Source organism: Schistocerca nitens, chromosome 3 (genome assembly GCF_023898315.1).
Source record: "Schistocerca nitens isolate TAMUIC-IGC-003100 chromosome 3, iqSchNite1.1, whole genome shotgun sequence".
In the NCBI taxonomy this organism is placed as follows: Eukaryota; Metazoa; Arthropoda; class Insecta; order Orthoptera; family Acrididae; genus Schistocerca; species Schistocerca nitens.
Genome location: NC_064616.1, coordinates 867389436 through 867406362, shown reverse-complemented (window position 1 = coordinate 867406362; position 16927 = coordinate 867389436). Strand labels below are relative to the sequence as shown.

General features: G+C 30.6%; 1 protein-coding gene across 1 annotated transcript in view; it reads left to right on the top strand.

Annotated features, from left to right (window-relative positions):
• LOC126249455 (lipase 1-like) overlaps positions 1-16927 on the top strand; it is a 135886-nt gene that overhangs the window by 42149 nt on the left and 76810 nt on the right. The window contains exon 3 of the mRNA XM_049951108.1: positions 13820-14066. Within this exon, the coding sequence (XP_049807065.1) occupies positions 13820-14066 (247 nt within the window). The remainder of the gene's footprint in view (positions 1-13819; positions 14067-16927) is intronic.

Below are 16927 nucleotides of genomic sequence, written 5' to 3'. Positions count from 1 at the left end.
ATTAATTCAAAAAGAATTAATTTAGGACCATTTTAGATACAGCTTTTTCATTAGCTATATCAACTTTATTATCAATACCAAGTAAATTTCCAAAACTATCTGTTTACATCACTTTCTATAACAATTCTGTTTAAAATTTCATATGCTATAATTTGTATATTAGGTTTTATCGACTGTATATATTTTCTAAATTTTTGAAACTATATTGAGCTAAAGAAATTTCTATTGTTCCTCCACCACAACTAAGTTTATTATTTTTTGCTGTAATATAAGATGTTTTGAATAAAAAGAAACTAATGAAGCAATAGTATAATTATCACGTATTGCAACAGTTAATCTTTTTGTAAGTATAGAAGATTAATCACTAAGTTGAAATAATCCACGATTTACTACTGAAAAATTATTAATGAAAGTAAAATTTATTATTATAATGAAAAATATAAATAAATGAGGAACATAAATAAATGAAAAAATTATTAATAAATGAACAAAACAGATTGGGTACCTAAGATAAGAATTTCAAAAAATAATTTAAAAACCAAACATGGTAAACTATTACGAAATTCTATAAGTTGTGCAATAATTGAACCAAGTTGTTGTGGAAAAACAACATTACTGATTGATAATTATATTTGAGCTCCAGGATGGTTAAACTGGAACAAAATTAAAACTTGTATGTTTATTCAAAAAGTTTGGAACAACTAAAGTATGAAGTATTTATAAAACAATGTAAAAAAATTGAAGGTAAAATTAATAAAACATTGATAGTTTTATTGAAAATAATGAAGAAATTATTCCATTAGATGAATGTGTGGATAATTCAGTTGTCCTATTTGATCATTTTATTCTAGAAAATCAAGATATTGTAAGAGAATAGTTTACTAGAGGAAGACACATAGCTATAGATTGCTTTTATTTTCCACAATATTACTCAGAAGTAATTTTTTAAATATTTTTAGACAAATTTAAATCATATTTATCATGAATTTGGTGGTAAAGATTAAAAGTTTAGTAATTCTGAAGCATTGTGTAGTAAATGTTGGAATGATGAATTTGGTTTTTAGCAATAAATACAACTAAAAACTAAATGAAGGTAAGTTTAGAAATAAAATACATTTTTAACAACATAAACATAAAATAAAAACATTATAAATTTCTTAATAACATAAACATTAAATAAAAACATTAAACATTAAATAAAAACATTAAAAATAAATGTAACCATAAATGTTAACATAAACATAATTAATGTTTTTTCTTCATTAATAAATGTTTGCTAAGTATGATGAAAAAATTGTTAAACAACCTAAACAAAATATAAAGAAAGCTGAAGAACTAAAAGAAAAATTTAAACTTTTGAAAAAACAACCAACAACAGAATATGAGAAATATAAAGAGGAAGATGAACCTGTTATTGATGCTATTGAAAAATTAAAATGAGGTATTGAAGGTTTAGGTGATAATGTTTTAAAAGCAATTGAAGAAAATATAGAAAATGAAAAACAAATGATTTCATATCATCATAATATAGAAGATTTTGAAGATTTATCACCAAATAAAGAATGATCAGATTGGTCTGATGATATTCCTTAAAATATGATTATACTTTAAGTGAATCATAAATTAAAGATGTATTTTATAAATATGAAGAAGAAAAAGAGTAAAAATATAAAAGAAACAAAGCAAAAATATAAATGAAAAAAAATGTTTGTGAAAGTATATTAAAGTATGTAAATCATAATGAAGATAGTGTATTTTGTTTAAAATCTTTTGGCATGTTTAAATATTTTGGTAATTGATGTGTAGAAGAGAATGTTTATACATTAAAAATTGGTGAAAAAAATATGAAGTTACAGATGGATTAATGTGACTTTTAACTGGAAAACGATGTACTATGGATGATTTAAATGTAAAGTTTGATGGTGCACAGTTACCAAATTATGCACGTATATTATTTAATTCAGGAGCATTATATTCTGAAAATAATCCAAAAATATGATGAAGTAAAGATAATAAATATCTATATTTAATAAAAAAATTGTTAATGATTGTTTTCCAAATTTAAGCATACAAGGTATAGATTCTTCAGATTTTAGTTCACCTAAAAAACAATCAATAACGAAGTTTTAGTTAAAAAATATACACACATATCAATTGATTATCTATGGTTAAATGATGTTAGACAGTATAATATGTTAGCAGTAATTCATGGTTAAGAATTACCTGGAAATTCAAATTATCATAATGAAAACGTTAGTATTCCACGAATGTTAACAAATAAATTTAGTGATTTTATAGTTGATAATCAAAAAGGAAGTCCATATTTAATTAGATTTTTTAATAATCTTCCACATTAATTTTGCAAAAGTGATAAATGTGGAAAAACATTAATAAATACTTTAATTAAGGAATTACCATTTGAAATGCATCTTCAAGGTTATAATTATTGTGGTCCTGGTACAAAATTCGATGAAAGATTAGCTAAAGGTGAAATAGTTGTAAATCCATTAGATGGAGTTTGTAAACAACATGACATTTATTATAGAGATAATAAAGATTTAGAAAAAAGACATACAGCTGATACAGAACTCAATTAGCTACAAAAGAAAGAATGAATAGTGACTATAACTTTGATGATTGTGATATAACAGTAAGTTTAGCTTATAAGTAGTATCAAATAAATAATAATAATCTAACAATCATGTCATATAAATAAAATTTTATTACTAAAAATTGAAAGTTTCTTTTGAAACTGTTCCTGCAAACGTAAATATAATTGTATTTGGTGAAATAATCTACATTTAAGGTTTTCAATATATATAAATTTTTTATACATGTAACTGGATAATCATACTTGACATGACTATCACATTTATTGTTGAAAGTGTCAGAAGTTTACTGAAACACAATATCCACATAGAGTAACAACTGAAAATGAAAGGTAAACAAAAGAATGTATTTGTACAATTTGTAAATCTAAACAAGATAAATTTGTTAAAAATTTTTTGTAGATGGTGGAGAATTAAATAAAAATATTCGTGAAAATAAAAATAATGAACTATATAAACCAATTAGGAAAATTTTTTAATGAAGAAATGTTGTTCCTTTTAATACACATGATTTATTGCAAGCCGATTTACTAGAAATTGATTCTGGGAATTTAAAAGGAATTTAAAAAATTAAAAAAATTAATAAATATTTATTAACAATCATTTATGTTTTTTTAAAAAAATGACTTTGCTGTTCCTATCAAAGATAAAATACCTAAAAAAATAGTGCTTTTCAAAAGATTTTAATAGTTAGAAAACCAAATAATTCACAAACAGTTAATGCTAAAGAATTCTATAATAAAGATTTTGAAGAATTAATGAAATTGTATAACATTAAACATTATTAAACTTTTTCAGAATTAAAAGCATCTTTTGTCGAACGATGTAACAGAAGACTTGTTGTTCAAGGAAATGTAAATGGGTGAAATTAGCTAAAAATCTAATTGATGATAACAATAATACCATACATTCTACAAAAGGGGACTGATGACCACAGATGTTCAGTACCATAGTGCTCAGAGCCATTCTACAATTAAAATGAACCCAATAGAAGTAAATGAATTTTTTTAAAAATAAGTAATATTGTATCTAATGATGAACCTAAATTTAAAAATGGTTATAAAGTTAGAATTAGTAAACTTAAAAATCTTTTTGTTAAAAGTTATACAGCTAATTGGTCAACAGAATTATGTGAAACTGAAGATGCTATTTATTCTAATCCAATTACATATAATCGAAAGTAAGAAAGGAAATTTTTATGAACAAGATCTATGACAAACTAAATATCCAGATGTATACGTAGTTGAGAAAATTGTAAAATAGGAGATAATCAGTTCTTTGTAAATGGTTAGGATTTGATAATTCACATAACAGTTGGATGAATAAAGATATAGTATTTTTAAAAAGCACTAGCTTACTATTTAATTTAACAATCAATTAGTTTTTAAACAATTAGTTTTTTAAGAGCATTAGTTTACTATTTAGCTTAACAATCAATTAGTTTTTAAGGAAGTATTAATTATTTCGATCAATTTTTGAATTCTACCATCTTATACTTTAACTAATTCATTTTTTAATTGTATTATTTCAACTTTCAATTGAAAGATTGGTTTTTAATTTTAACATATTTAATAAAATTGTTTCATCTTTCATTTTAATTCTAGCATCTTTTATGTTAATTATTTCATTGTTTAATTTATTCAATCTTTGCTGTTTTTGTATCCAATTAGCTTTGCGTTTTATTCGATCTTTATAGAAATTTATTAAGTCATTGTAAAAAGTTTCCTTTTATATAGAAAAATTTTTAGTAGAAAATAATTTACTAATTTTATATAGAAATAATTTTATAAATTTTATATAGAAAAAAAAGTACTTATTTTATTACAATCTTAAAACCATATAATGACCATATGTTAATGTATCTACTTTACTTTCCAATACATTTATTTTATTATCATGAGGACTTAGTGCTTTTTTATTTCATTGAATTATTTAGATTCCATGATTTTTCATTTGTAATTAAATTAAATTTTCTATATTGTTCTGTATTATTAAAAAAATGCTCTATAATCTTCTATACTTATTTTACGTTTAACAACACATTTCTTAATTTCTTTAGAATTTTTTTCTATGTTTTCCCCAACTTTATAAGCATACATTATTGCTCTTAAACCACAAAATTCTTTAATTACTTTTGCATTACAGTCATTCTTTCTTTTTACCATGGACCTTTTTTTTTATTTGTGGATTATTATATATATTGTCTGTTGGCAAATCCATTGTATAAAAATCATCAATCATTGATTTCATATCTTCATATAAATCTTCAGTTTTAATATTATAAATATAACTGTCTGTATCTTGATAAAATAATTCAATATTTTTTCATATTTAAGTTATTTAATTCTATAGTGAAAAATATACTTTAATTCTTTAGATAAATCGAGTATATGTAATGCAACATAAATATACTGATGAATTGTTATTTAAGTTTTATTCATATGAGTAACAACAAGATTTTGATTAAATATAGTTCTACATTTAATGTCTGGTTTAGATAGAAGTTTATAACATATTTTACTATTTGAAACTAATTTTATATCCTGTCCATTTCTTATATTTTCCATTGTCTTACCAATTACAGAATTTTCCATTAATATGTAGAAATCCTTTTCAAAATTATTTTTTCCTTTGATTCTTACCCGTGTGTTTAAATCAATACACTTTTTTAACCAATTGGTTTGTTTAAATTTTAAAATTTTATATAGTTTTCTAAGATGCATTCCTTAAGATAAATATTGTTTAAGATTTCTATAATACTCTACATGATAACGTTTTTTATATAAAGTAGTTATTAATTTTCATTAATTTGTATTTGTAACTATTTTTGATTCAGAAGCTAATGCTAAACCTTTTATAAATCTTGAAATTTTTTTGGTTATTCTAAAACTACTTCAAATATCTAACCCATTGCACAATTGTTTGTAATTTCAATTAATAGGTGCAATTAGAAATATTTGGTTCATCCCATTGAAATCCACCATATGGTAAATATTGGTTCATAACATTACCATATAAATTATTTGCATCTATATACTTTATGTAATTTGATATCTTTTTAATATTAAAATGTATTAAATATTCATAGTTTGTTTTTAGATATTTTTTACAAAATTGTGAAATACTTCCTCTTATTCAATTTTCAACCATTTGAAGTATATCATAATCATATATTAATTCAAGTTTTTGATCAGTTACGTTTTAATATTGCATCCCTTGAGCTGCAAAATACCTAGATTGTGTGTATGTATACATGATTTTCTAAAATTTTCAAACATATCACTATATATTAGTACATGAGTTTTAAGATACAAATCATCATATTCGCCCAGATTATTTACATTGACTTTTTCCCAAACTAATTTTGCATGTTTATGCTCTTCATCAGTTATGTTTAATCATTTAATTTACTATAAAAGTTTCTTCTTGTTTGTAATTGTAGTTCTTCAAATTTATTCTAAGAATCCATATATCACATGGATGATCTCCATTTCTAATTACTAAATTGAATAATTCTGGAGAACAATACTTTTTAATATTTTTAATTGATTTTTCTATAAATTTTTGAAGGATTATCAAGTGAAAAAGCCATAAATCTAAATGTAAATCCAAATCTCATTTTTTAATATTTTGAATGTTTACCAAAATCGTGTATTTGTTTTATTGTTTGATATTAAAAAGATGAGAATCATATCCAGATAAGTATTGTAAATTAATAGGTACTTAATCAGGTTGTTTTAGATTTAAAATACAATAATTGCATAATGGAGCAATTTCAGAATAAAGTTTTCCAATTTCTTCAACTACTTGTTTTATATATCCAATAAATCTTTGATGAGATTTTGGTCTTTATAAAGTACAGGATCATTATATATATATATATATATATATATATATATATATATATATATATATATATATATATATATATATATGTTAAATCAACTAAATCTACTTGGTTTTTGGTTTTGATCTATCATTGTACATGGTTTTACTGGATTTGGTTCACAATTATCCATATTTAAAGGTTAACCTTCAATATCACAATAAATAACAAATGTATCTTTTTGTGTGTATTGGTAATTTTTAAAATAAACATATTCTCCTTCACTTTTCGTATCAACTTTTAATGTTTTTTTGTACAACAATTTGGTGTATGATTATCTAATTTTTCTTCACTATTGTAATATAGTAAACATAAATCACAAATAAATTTTATTTTTTCACGTATATTAATTTGACTTGTTACAAGTCTAGATAAAATATTTAAGTAACAATAGTGGAATTGTTATCTTACTTGAAATATCGTAGATTTACAATTTTTTCCTTTTTAGATTTTGTAATTTTTAATGGATACACTTGATACTTTCATCTTCATTGTCAAATGCTAAAACACAATTAGATACATTAATTATATTTTCTATTTTTGCAATATGATCAACCAATACAAGAAATTCAATATTTTCAAGTTTTTTTTTATCAAGATTAAGACCAATATTTTTATATTTTGTCATTCTTTCAGCATGTCTATCTACAGGAAACATAGCTGATTTTGTATCGTATATAAAACATCTTTGATCACTATTTTTTATATTAATACAAGCTTTTTTGTGTTTTATTATTTTATGTAAATCAATATATAATAAACCTATTAGTGGAAAAAATTTATTAATTGCTACTTGTAAACATATAATTCTATCTAATGACCATCCTGATCTTTGTGCTTGAAAATTATATATATTTTCTATAATATCTCTTTTTACCTTGTTTTAATTTTTAGTAAAATCTGTTTCTGTTAAATAGTGTAGTTTCGTCTTTGTTGTCCAAATTCTTTATTTGTCATTTGTTTGTTGTTTATATTCACAACATAAATTAAAATTCAACTTTAAACCATGATGTACTTTCTACTAGTCTGTCACAATTTGAAAAATTTTTGTTTTTACTGGAGTTAAGCAATGATTAGGATTAGGAATATTTATACTATTTTCAAAATCTATTGGTTGTCTTCTATTTTGAAATGCTTTACAACTAAGTAATATTTAATTGTTTTTCTATCCCTTAGTTTTGGTTTTACAATTACATTTTTAAAAAAAATGGAAATTTTCTGTTTAATGGTTTATGCTCTTTAGTTAGAAAAACGACATAACATTCATGATATGGTAACTTTTCACAAAAATTGTACTTACTTACTTACTTCAAATTTGTTGTTATGTTTAACAGTATTTGTTTGATTTTAACTTACCTCTACCGGTATATTAATTTTAACAATATTTGTATAAATTTTACATACTTCCATTATTAATGTCTACAATTTTTACGTACTTCAGATTTACTAATATTTTAAACAAATTTTGTATTGTTTTTAATTAACTCAGTGTTAACCATATCAGTCTTAACACTGCATTCTGATTCATTATTTCTTAATAATATCTGTATTATTTTCACTTATGTCAGGTGTTTTATTTCTAACATTATTTCTATTATTTTTAATAATAAATTTAATAAAATCAACTTTACATAAATTTTAATATCCATTTAATTTATTTATTTTACAAATTTCATGATGTATATCAACAGCAAATTGTTCTAGTTGTGTAGCAATGTTAGTTTCCATTTTCCTCTTTTATTTATTACAAAAAAATAATCAGACAAAAAAATATATATTTTTTAGTAAATGATAATTATTTAATAGGGATTCAAGGATTAGTATTTAATAGAGAAATAATTAAAAAGAGAATTAGTTTATTATTTAGTTTAACAATTAGTTTTTAAAAAAATTGGTTTACTTATTAATTTAACAATCAATTAGTTTAACAATCAAATATTTTTTTAAGAATTCGTGTTAATGATTTATATAATTAATCAAAAAGAATTATTATTATTTATTAGTTAATTAGTCATAAAGTTCAAAATGCTTCTTCTTTAGCTTTCTAATTCTTAATATATTCTAAAGTACATTTCTTACATTAATCATTATGTTTATCTTTATGTGAAGGATTTATGTAAAAACAATTTAATATTTTAATTTCTTAGCAACTTTTACATTTCTTTGTAGATGTAGATGTTTCTTTAGTTTCAACTTCTTCATTATTCATTGTAGATGTAGATTTTTCTTCATTATCATTTGTTAATAATTTTTTTGTGTGTTCTTCACTTGAATTTCGTCATAAATTTCCTTTGTAGTAATATTTAGCAACACTTTTTCCACACATACAAGGATTTCGATTTTTATTGTAATTTTTTTGGATGGTATTTGTTTATACATGATCTACATATAGTTCTTTTACCATATTTTGTATGTTTCTGTAAATTAAAATTATTAATTGAATTCTCTGTATAACTATATTTAAAAATTTAGTTTTCACAGAAGATTCTTGTTGAAATTGCTTCAGTTATATACATAAAAATTTATTAGATTTGTAATAAAGCTAGTTTTTATAATTTTTACAATTTAAATATATAATTAATCAGAATTATAACCGTAATAATATGTTGGTCCATCAAAAAATAATGCTTCAAAGGTAGCATTAATATGAAGTTATTTCAATTTTTCCTTGTTCTTTGTATTTAGTAATACTTCTACAAAGTGGACAATTTCCTTTTTCCTTTAACCATTTATCAATACATTCTTTATGAAAAATATGATTGCAATTTGTTATAACAAATTGATTTTTATTTTCATTATTAAGCAAATAGGACAGTCAATATCTTCTTCACATACCTCAATTAGTACATAAGTTTCTTTTATTTTAGTTTGCATTTCGTTTTGGTTTTCCATTTATAGGAAATAATTTTTATTAGATTTATAAAAAATAAAAAATAATATTTTTCAACGAATTATTTAGTTCTAAGTGCAAGATTACAATTTTTTAAAAATATGTTTAATATAAACTACAAATTTATTTTTGTAAAACTATTAAAATTTTTTCTACATAAATGAAAACAACTTCAATCAAACTAAATAATTTAGGTATTTCTAAAGAAATCAGAAAAGTAAACCAGCTAGAGATAAATGTTTTATTTAATATTAAGTCCTGTGAATATTTAAATACCTGATTTGGAGAACAACTTTGTTTAGAACTCAATAATGATTTTAAAGTTATTTTACTAAATAGATTTTCTAAATTAATTGTTGATTTGGATTTTGAAATAATTAAAAAGGAGATATTTAATTTAAATATAAAGGAATGAAAAAACTTAATAATAGAAGTAGTGAATTTCATGATACAGAGTTCACACTGTGATTTTTTTTAATTATTTACTTTCATAAACTAATATATTTTTATTTCGTTACTTACCTTCACAATGCGATATTTTAAAAATAAATTTTATTTATTTACTAATACGTTTTAATTAATTTACTTTTCTCCTAAATGTGATGTCTTTAAAAAAATAGCTTACGTTTATCAAGTAATGCATATTATTGTGCTACAATCTTGCTGTAAATAAAATAATGCAGTTAGAAATCAGTTGTTTAGTGTATTTAGTTGTGTTATTCTAGAAAATAGGTATTTAGTTAACATTATAAATCAGTTTAGTTAATTAAATATACAGAATTTTTTTGGCGCAGTTTTAAATTTTGAAAAATCTTTTGTTTTATATAAAAAATACAGAATTTATTTTTCCGTTGCATTAGAGCGCCAGAAACAGTCTACTCTTCTCCTTCGTCATACATTTCATTTGTTTGAGATAGTTGCAAATCTTCAGTCTTGTTCTGATTTTTCGTCTTATCTTTGTTTAATCCATCTTTCGTCACCAAGAATTTCCTCTACTTAGTTTCTTTCTGCAGTATTTTTGTCTGCCTACTAGCATCCCTTTTATTTCATTTTGTTTTTCTTCTGAACTCTCGTTTCCCAAGAATGTTGCCTCAGAATGTTCACAGCTGTTTACTGTCATTCTTTTTGTCACAATGATGGTATTTTACTCTTCACTGTGACTAGTAGGCCAATCTCTTTTTAAGCGTGTAAAAAATGCGGCAGGACCAATTGCACCTTTTGGATCAAATCTGATAATTTTGATTAATTTTGAGTGAACTCCACTGCTGCTGTTCCACTGTGTTTATTACTTGTTCCTGTTTCTGTGGGGTTCTGTCCATTCATCTCGTATAGGATGCCTAAAGAATGCTGCATTTTCGGAATGCTATACAACAATTCAAGCAAAATCACATTAATAGTTTTTATTACAAATAGGAAGAATGACAATACTTCACTTGTATTTACAAGTGGTCACAAGCGACAGGTGACATGCAAATAAGTGTCCTTTGTTATATACATTGTTTGTGCAACCAACTAATATGGATCACACATCACTGCTATCGTAGTACTCTCTGATAGGCCGTGCTAATAGTAGTACTCTCTGCTAGGTTGTGCTAATACTGTCCGAATACTGAGTGGCCTAGGCTGGCAGGACTGCCACTTATATTCTCTTCTTGTAGAGGCCTGTCCTGTCCTGTCATGGTGCAATCTGAATCAGCACACCATTGGCCGACTTCGTCTCACCACCTTCTCTTCTCTTGCGTTATTCATCTTCGTTCCGGCAGTTGTGGTTATGCCAGAACATTTTCTATTCGTTTTCTATTTATTCCTGTTCGTCTTCATCGATTTCTTCTGTTTCCACTTGATTATAGACTTCATTGCTCTGTTCATTTGTTTCCATTACAGGTTCCTCGATTTTGATTTCTTTACTATACACTACGTTGAAGCAAAATTAGCATAGCAATGCAGAAAAGTTGGGATTTAGATCCACACTGAAATATTTCCAAGATAATGACCAGAAGCACACACAATATTTTGTAAAAGGCTGTTTTCTTTATAACCGTCACAATCTTATTCAGACACCACCTCAGTCGCCTTAAACCCATAGAGAATTTACAAGTAGAACATTATTGGAGGGTCATACACACTAAAATAAACTCGAAAGATCTGAAAAGAATCTAAAGCAAGAATGGAAACTAATTGGGCCTCAGTTCAGAGCACTAATCTTTGGTTACATGCAATTTACTTATCAAATAATATGCCATAGTTCACACCTATTCAGAGAAAGTATTTTTAATTTCTTGAAAGTTATTTGTTTGTTAACGAAACTAATCCACTTAATATGTAAGATGTAATAAAAATTAATATATGTAGAATTCAAAAGGAATGTGATGCCTCTGACAACAGAGAAGGCATGTTCCAGGTGTGATACTTGTCAATATTACTGAACCAACAGATTAATAAGTCATGATTACAAAATACTGACACGAATTAGTTACAGATGAATGGAGAGACTAGTAGAAGCCAAGCTCGAGGAAAAACAGTTCATGCTCCGGAGAATATTGGAACATGTCAATCAATATTTACCTTATGACTTACATTAAAAGATAGGTTGAAGAAAAACAAACCGACATGCTCAGATGGATGTAGATTACAGTAGTTACGTACATACACGCTCCAAAAACTGGTTCAAATGGCTCTGACCACTATGGGACTTAACTTCTGAGGTCATCAGTCCCCTAGAACTTAGAACTACTTAAACCTAACTAAGCTAAGGACATCACACACACCCATGCCCGAGGCAGGATTCGAACCTGCGACCGTAGTGGTTGCACGGTTCCAGACTGTAGCACCTAGAACCGCTCAGCCACCCTGGCTGGCTACATGGTCAATTCACATTAATGTGAACACTGCCTATGTTCGACGACTACGTGCAATGACAACTGACAGACAGCCATTGGCAGCACTAGCTGTCGAGGGTATATAAAACGTGTCGTGAATATCTCCGAAACCAACCTCCATTGGACGTATTCTGTCCGCCATGCCAGTACACTTAATTCAGTTCTCTTTTCATTCCGAAATCATTTATTACAGGAATAGCGCTTGTCGATCAGCTTGCCCACTCACGAGCCAAGGGTTGCTTGTTAGGACAAGTGCAGTGCAGGGCCAAAAACAGTGCATTTGTTGTCGTATTGCGGAAATGGAGAGATTTATCTTACATTGAAAAGGGCATTATCATTGGCTTTCAAGACAAGGGTGGGTGCATTTCCGAAACGGCTAAGTTTGTAAGCTGTTCATGTGCCACTGTGGTTAAAGTATACCGTGCGTTGCAAAATGACGCTATCCAAAACCGGCGCTGAGGCAATTGTTGTGCACCACAGGCCATAGATGAAAGGGGTGAATAACAGCTGCAGAGATGTGTACAAATGAACAGATGTGCAACAGTTAAGCAACTGACCATCCAGATGAACCAAGGGGCTACCAACAGAGTCTCCTTAACGGCTGTTCAGCGAAGGTTGCAGCATAAGGGCCTCCACAGTAGGCACCTGGTTCACGCACCCATTCTGACAGCTGTTCATCGGCAACGAATTTGAACGCCAGTACCGCAACTGGACCTCCACTGAGTGAAGACAGTTGGTCTTTCCAGATCTACCACATTTATCAGACTAACAATCATCACAAGGGTCAAGGCTGGAGGAGGAAGCGTTACGTCTGGGGAATGTTCTTGTGGCTTTCCTTGGGTAATTTCGTCATTCTGGAAGGCACAATAGATCAACACAAGTATGCATCTACCCTTGGGGACCATGTCCACCGTTTGTTTGTCCTCGACACACTGGCATTAACCAGCAGGACAACGCAACCTGTCACACAGCTCGCAGTGTAGTTGTGTGGTTCGGTGGTTCGAAGAGCACCATATCCCTTCATCCCCCACCCCCCACCCCCCACCCCCCAAGTCCACAAAACTCTCTGGATTTATACCCAGTTGGGAATCTGTGAGCAAAGGTGGCCATGGGATTGAAGGCTGCACATTACTATCAGTACCTTCCAGATCATCGTTGACTCTCTTCCCGCACATCTCACAGTTGTCCGTGCTGCAAAAGTTGGTAATTCAGGCTTTTGACAAGTGGTCACATTAATGTGACTGGACAGTGTATGGAGAATCTTACACAGGATAGGCTAGCTTGGAGAGCTACAGCAAACTATTCTTCAGACTGAAGGCAACAATAAAAGCAACACATTTCGTGTAAAAATAAAGCACAACTAGTAGAAACAGTGAAGTGACCGAATATTGATACCCTCTGTACGTACTCGATTCTTTCAAGATCTGTATTGAGGCCCGGCACTCGGCAGCCGTTTTGGCTCCGAAGCTGTGAACCTCTTACAACTTTGCAAAGCCGGCGCTGCTGTTCGTCAGTTGCATTCGTGGATGATTAGAAAAGAACTTTTGTGTGACAGCTGGCACGAGATGGCCGTGTGGGACCTGCCCGCGACCATAGACCACGTGCTGGCGGTGACGGGCTGGCGCCAGCTGCAGGCAGTGGGCCACTCCATGGGCAACACGGCGCTGCTCGCCATGCTGGCCTCGCGGCCGCAGTACGCGCGCAAGCTGGCGCTCGGCTCGCTGCTGGCGCCAGTCGCCTACATCCACACCTTCAGGGTGCCCTTCAGCCATTTTCTGCTTGCTGACTGGCGCCACATCCAGGTACTCTAACGATGTATTCTGATCTGTCGACACCATTTCCGCCAAAGTTACCTTAACAAGTTTTCATTATTAATAAGAACGGTAACACAGCTATGCAGTTAAGAAAATGAAGACATGAGAGGCAAAACAGTTGTAATCTTGTTAACACTGTTTGGAGAAAACCAGTTTTTTCCTTAATTTTTCTGTAAAATGAACATAGAGCTCTGATAGCAGTGACATAGGTTATCAGAAAAGAAGTGCGGAAATATTGGCCTACGACAATCGACAATTTGTAATTTATGAAAATGAAAAGAATGTGCACTATACTGTTTACAACTCAGTTTTTGTCCTATATACTGGGTGTCTCTCCTAGCAGTCATCAGGCGCATTTTCTCTGGTGTTTCGGCAGATATTTGTAGTTTTGATTTTGCAATGTGTAGATGGCGTCAGACCTAACAAATACTGGTCATCAGGTTTCATGCAACGCCCAGTGCCAGTGGAAAATGTCGGTGTCTTCCCTGCTGCAAACTACATTATTTTTAAAGCGGAAGACCACGTGCCCATTCGATAGAACGATTCCCAGTTAGTCTAGTGCGATATTTGCTTCCTCAATATGTCTTAACGGGGACACTAAAACGTATGCTGTTTGCAACGCAATTGTTTTCATATATGATAACTATTCACGTACTCCAGTACTGAAGCAGCGACTTGTGCCGCCCTGCCTCCTGCTGTATGACAGCGCCATGCAGCAGAGCTACTCAGTCGTTGCTGGACTACTGGTTACTTTTCCTGTTTTACTGTCGCTTGTCGGTAAAGCAAATATCACAATAGTTTAATTAATTTAGGATCGCTTTATCGAATGGGCACGTAAAACTCCACTTTAAAAATAATTTTGTTTGTCAAGATAAATAAACCAACGCTTTCCATTGACACTAGGCATCGCCTGAAACGTGATGAGCAGTGTATGTCTGGTCTGACTCCATAACCACGTTGCAAAAACTAAATTGCAAATATCCACCAAAACACAAGAGAAAACGCGCCTGACGAGCCTTAGGAGAGGCGCCATACACAGGGGCGGATTCCTGATTGGAAATGGAGCAAAAAAGGTCCTATCAACATGTGTCCAGAAATGCATCGTTTCTACGGTAGATGTCGCTGACGAATGACAATTCCACTGTCCACGTGCCTTGTGTTCCTTGTGTGTTGGAGGCTGTGTAATTGACGCAGCCTATTGTAAGAAGCGGAATGGTCCCGTGTTCATGTCGGGAACAGGCCGAGATGGTGTTTGTGAACGGCCAAGCAGATGGAAACGGTTGAGAGGCATCACGGCTATACCAAAACAAGTACCCTCAAAGACACCGACCGCATCACACAACATTGCTAACCCTTTTTCGGCGTTTGTGTGACCATGAGTCCTTTCAGACAGATGAACGTGCAGGGAGGCGTAGGACTGTGCATACGCCAGATTTGGAGAAATGGATTCTGCAGGACACATGTTCATAGAACCTTTCTTTCTCCATTTCCAGTCAGAAATCTGCCCTGCAATTTGTCGGTTTTATTAATGTTCACCCTATATATACAGGGTGTTCAAAGAAAGTGTCGAATACTTTGAGAGGTGTTAGTACCCATCGAAACAAGAAAAATAAGTCAAATAAACATGGGTCCAGAAATGCATACTTTCTGAGATAAGTCCAATAGACATGATTACGGATATGCATACTTTCTGCGATAAACATGTGTTACAGGAGGTGTACATCGTGGCTTCCATTCTTGACAATTCACCCCTCTGCGCTATAACGTAAGGAATGACGCACTTTTCGAAATATACCTGCTGGCATGCATTGAGGATGCAACCGAGTAGTATGCGCGCGTCATTGATTGGCGTGGTATAGACCAATTCCTTCATATGTCCCTGTAACCAAAAGCGTATGGGATTGAGGTCTGGGGAACGAGCAGGGCAAGGTGTGGAGCCCACCCAACCTACCCATTGGTCCTGAAATGCCTGCTTCAGATGTTTGCGCATGTTGTGGTTAAAGTGTCCTGGTGCGCCATCATGCATGAACCAAATTTGTATTCGTTGCTGCAATGGCACATCCTCCAGCAATGTAGGCAATACATTAATGAGAAAGTCCAGAAAATGCAGGTGGTGGTAGCACATATAGCCGTATCAATCTATCGTCAAGTACACCTGTCAATACGTTGATTGAGAATCGGTGTCGATGCCCTATTTTATGGATTCCTTGGGGATTTACATCTGCCCTTACAACGTGCTAGTTACGGAAATACACAAACCATCTCCTGTGACCCCTGCCCCATCAGTAAATAAAATCTTGGATGTGGTCAGTGGATCTGTGGCACACTTCTGCAACAGCCATTGATAGAACCGCCATCTGCTATGATGAGCCTGTGGCCTTAGGGCCTAAACGCGCTGTCGATGATATGTGTACAGCAAATGTTCATGAATTACCCCCTAGATAGGAGAGTGCGACACGCCTTCTGCTGCTGCTAATCGTTGCAATAGTAACAGGGGTCTCTTCCACCGATTGCAGCACATGCTCAGCCATGTCAGGCATCCAGACTGCGTGGGGCCTTCATCTGTCAGTCTCGCGAGGCGCAAGGGTACGTGTGCCCCTCAGACGCTGGAAAAGTCTGCTGAACTTACCACAGGGCACTCTGCACTGTAGATATTTTTCAGCGTAGACGACACGGGCTCGCAGGCTACATCTGTTTCCTAAACCATAGCAGAATATCATGCCATTTCACCTGTCGAGTAGTAGGCTTCCGTTGCTAAGAAGTGGTGGAAGTGTGAAAATGTACTTTACCATTTTTAGCTACAAACAGCGCAATAACAGTAAACATGTAAGTGAATCCGCGTTTGGAAG